This window comes from Acanthisitta chloris, unplaced genomic scaffold, assembly GCF_000695815.1.
Source record: "Acanthisitta chloris isolate BGI_N310 unplaced genomic scaffold, ASM69581v1 scaffold5083, whole genome shotgun sequence".
In the NCBI taxonomy this organism is placed as follows: domain Eukaryota; kingdom Metazoa; phylum Chordata; class Aves; order Passeriformes; family Acanthisittidae; genus Acanthisitta; species Acanthisitta chloris.
Genome location: NW_008663107.1, coordinates 15,076 through 17,572, shown reverse-complemented (window position 1 = coordinate 17,572; position 2,497 = coordinate 15,076). Strand labels below are relative to the sequence as shown.

The 2,497-nt window shown below is 39.3% G+C and overlaps 1 protein-coding gene across 1 annotated transcript in view; it reads right to left on the bottom strand.

Moving 5' to 3' along the window:
- The window catches only part of LOC103798588 (retinoic acid receptor beta), a gene marked incomplete at both ends in the record, with an annotated part of 25,696 nt that extends 24,162 nt beyond the window's left edge, over window positions 1–1,534 (bottom strand). Inside the window, one exon of the mRNA XM_009070862.1 lies at window positions 1,393–1,534. Within this exon, the coding sequence (XP_009069110.1) occupies window positions 1,393–1,534 (142 nt within the window). The remainder of the gene's footprint in view (window positions 1–1,392) is intronic.
- Between the last annotated feature and the right edge of the window lie 963 nt (window positions 1,535–2,497).

Below are 2,497 nucleotides of genomic sequence, written 5' to 3'. Positions count from 1 at the left end.
CTCTTTCTGTGAGGAGAAAGGCAGGAGAGGGTGGGAGAGAGAAACAGGATTCAATGAGGAGAAACAAGTGTGACTTTAAGACCTCTACAGCTCCTGCTCAAGTATGGAGAAGGGAACTACTGGGATGTCCCACAGAATTCAGGAAGGCGAAATGCTGAAGATGAGAACTGGTTGAAACAATAGTTCAGACATAAATATTTCATCACTGTCAATTTTTCTTTTCCTTTGGTCTTAAACTCTCTCCAACAAACTCCTGTCGGTGAATTGGAGTTAAGAAGTGATGTGGGGCAATTCTTCCTCCTCTCTTATGCACACACTGCAAATTTCTGTAGTGTTTATTATTGGAACTGGCCTACTGAAATCAGGAACATCGCTGATAGAGGTGAAAACCCTCAACAATCGAATAAATCACTACACCAAAGACTCTTTTGCTGCTGCAATCAATCCAATCAAAAATGAGAAAGTTTCAGAAGTGTTACCCCATAGGGATTTGAGAAAGGCTTTTTTAGCAATATTTTCAGGCTTGACAGGCATATCAATAAACTGGAAAAAGAGAAAAATCACATATTTCTACATGAATATTTTAAACTGTTAATTTAAAGGGAAAAACAGAGATTTCTAGAAAAGAAGAGAGAGGAAGGTCCTTTGTGGTTCTGGTGCTCTTGGCAGCACTTTTGCATAGTCAGGTTTACTGGATTTCCAGGGTTAGAAGAGGAGTTGCCAGCTTGTTTCACCTTTCAGAGAGGGTCCAGCCAGTAAGAATAGAAAGCTCAAGGGCATTATACCATCAGTTTTGTAAAATGGCACAAACTAGCACTGCCACTAAAAGAAAGCCCTCTGGCACCAGCACCTGCACTGGTGCGAGGGAGAAGGAGTAAGGCTGATGAAAGCTGCTGCCAGCAGGATGTCCTCAAGAAGTGACAGCCTGGGCTGACCCAAGTCCAGCAAAGCCTCAAGCCAGTCTGCAGAGTGGAGGGAGGACTGAAACCAAGCTTAAGAACCCTCTATTCAGCCCCCGACACTCTTGTCCTAGGAAGCCATTTCTAGAGCAGATGGAAGATACTCCAATGTTAAAGCAAGTATCTGTGGGTTTGTTCTTTTAGAAGACCTGGCAAAACAACCCACTCAGGTATCCTCACACTCACATGGGATGGCCATGCTGCACAGTTACACTAAAAGCTCTTAACTGACTGCATTTAGGCTGCAAAGTTAAGGACTCAGAAGCTTGTACGGTACAGGTCTTAAGTTGTGTACCAGATTCATACTCCTTTCTCTGAATATGAATGCAGGTACTGGCTTCAATCACATAATTGCAGAATAACTTTTTCCCTCAGGACTGTCACACATATGTAGGATATGCTAAACAATAATACGTTTCTGAAGACTACTTACATTCTTTGGACATTCCCACTTCAAAGCACTTCTGTAGTCTGCAGTACTGGCAGCGATTTCTGGTAACTTTATTGATAACACAGTTTTTATCTCTGTGACATGTGTAAACCATGTTCTTCTGGATACTCCTGCGGAAAAAGCCCTGCAATCAAGAAAGAAAAAAAAGAACCAAATAAACTTCTGAGCTTCCCATAACCCTTAAGAGACAGGCACTAACATTGCTTTAAAATAACAAAATAAATTCAAAGTTATGGCTGGAGTATAGCATCTTTAAAGACTCAGTCTTATTATATTTAGTACTGTTTCTTGCAACATAAGACTCATCTCTTAAATAAAAACTAATTATATAATGCAACCTAAGGCCAAAATAAACAAAACTAGAAATAGTAAGAGCATTCAGGAAATTAAGTCCTAGATTTTACAAAAACACTCAAACAAAAATGGTTTGGGCTTATGGATGTAAGTAATGAGTTGGGTAAACAACAGCCTTCCTAACAGATCCACTTGGAAGTTAAACACTCATTTGATAACCAACAGCCTCGCTCAGCCTGAAGGTCCCATCTATTTTTGTTACTGCAGAGATTCTCTAGTTCGAAGGCTGCACGTCGAAAGAGGAATAATTTGAAATCCAGGTCTCTTAGCTGCTGAAACATCTACAGCAATTAATGAGGCTTCTGCAGGTGGAAGTGTTCCAGCATCAGGTTATTGAGTTGTGAACTTGTAAAAGTTGCCAATTACAGCTTTTTTTTTTTTTCTTATTCAGATACAGCTGTGAAAATAATCAAGTAATTACAATGATCCTGAACAGAAATTAAAGAGACCTAAAGGTCTGGTTTGTACTTAAGGAACACCATTGGACTGGATTCTTCCTTTGACAAGTAAAAAATGGAGATAAACAGCCATAGTTGGTAAGGCTAAGTGGCACAGAAAAAAAGGCAAAAATGTTAATTTCTTTATTTGCACTAAACCTCAAGCTTTAGATAATATCATATAATAATGAAGGAAAAAAAGAGGATTACTTTAAGCATTTTAGAGCTCAACCCACAGACACTCAGCAAAAGTATTTCTGCAACAGACATTTGGAAATTTGACAGGGCTATTTAAC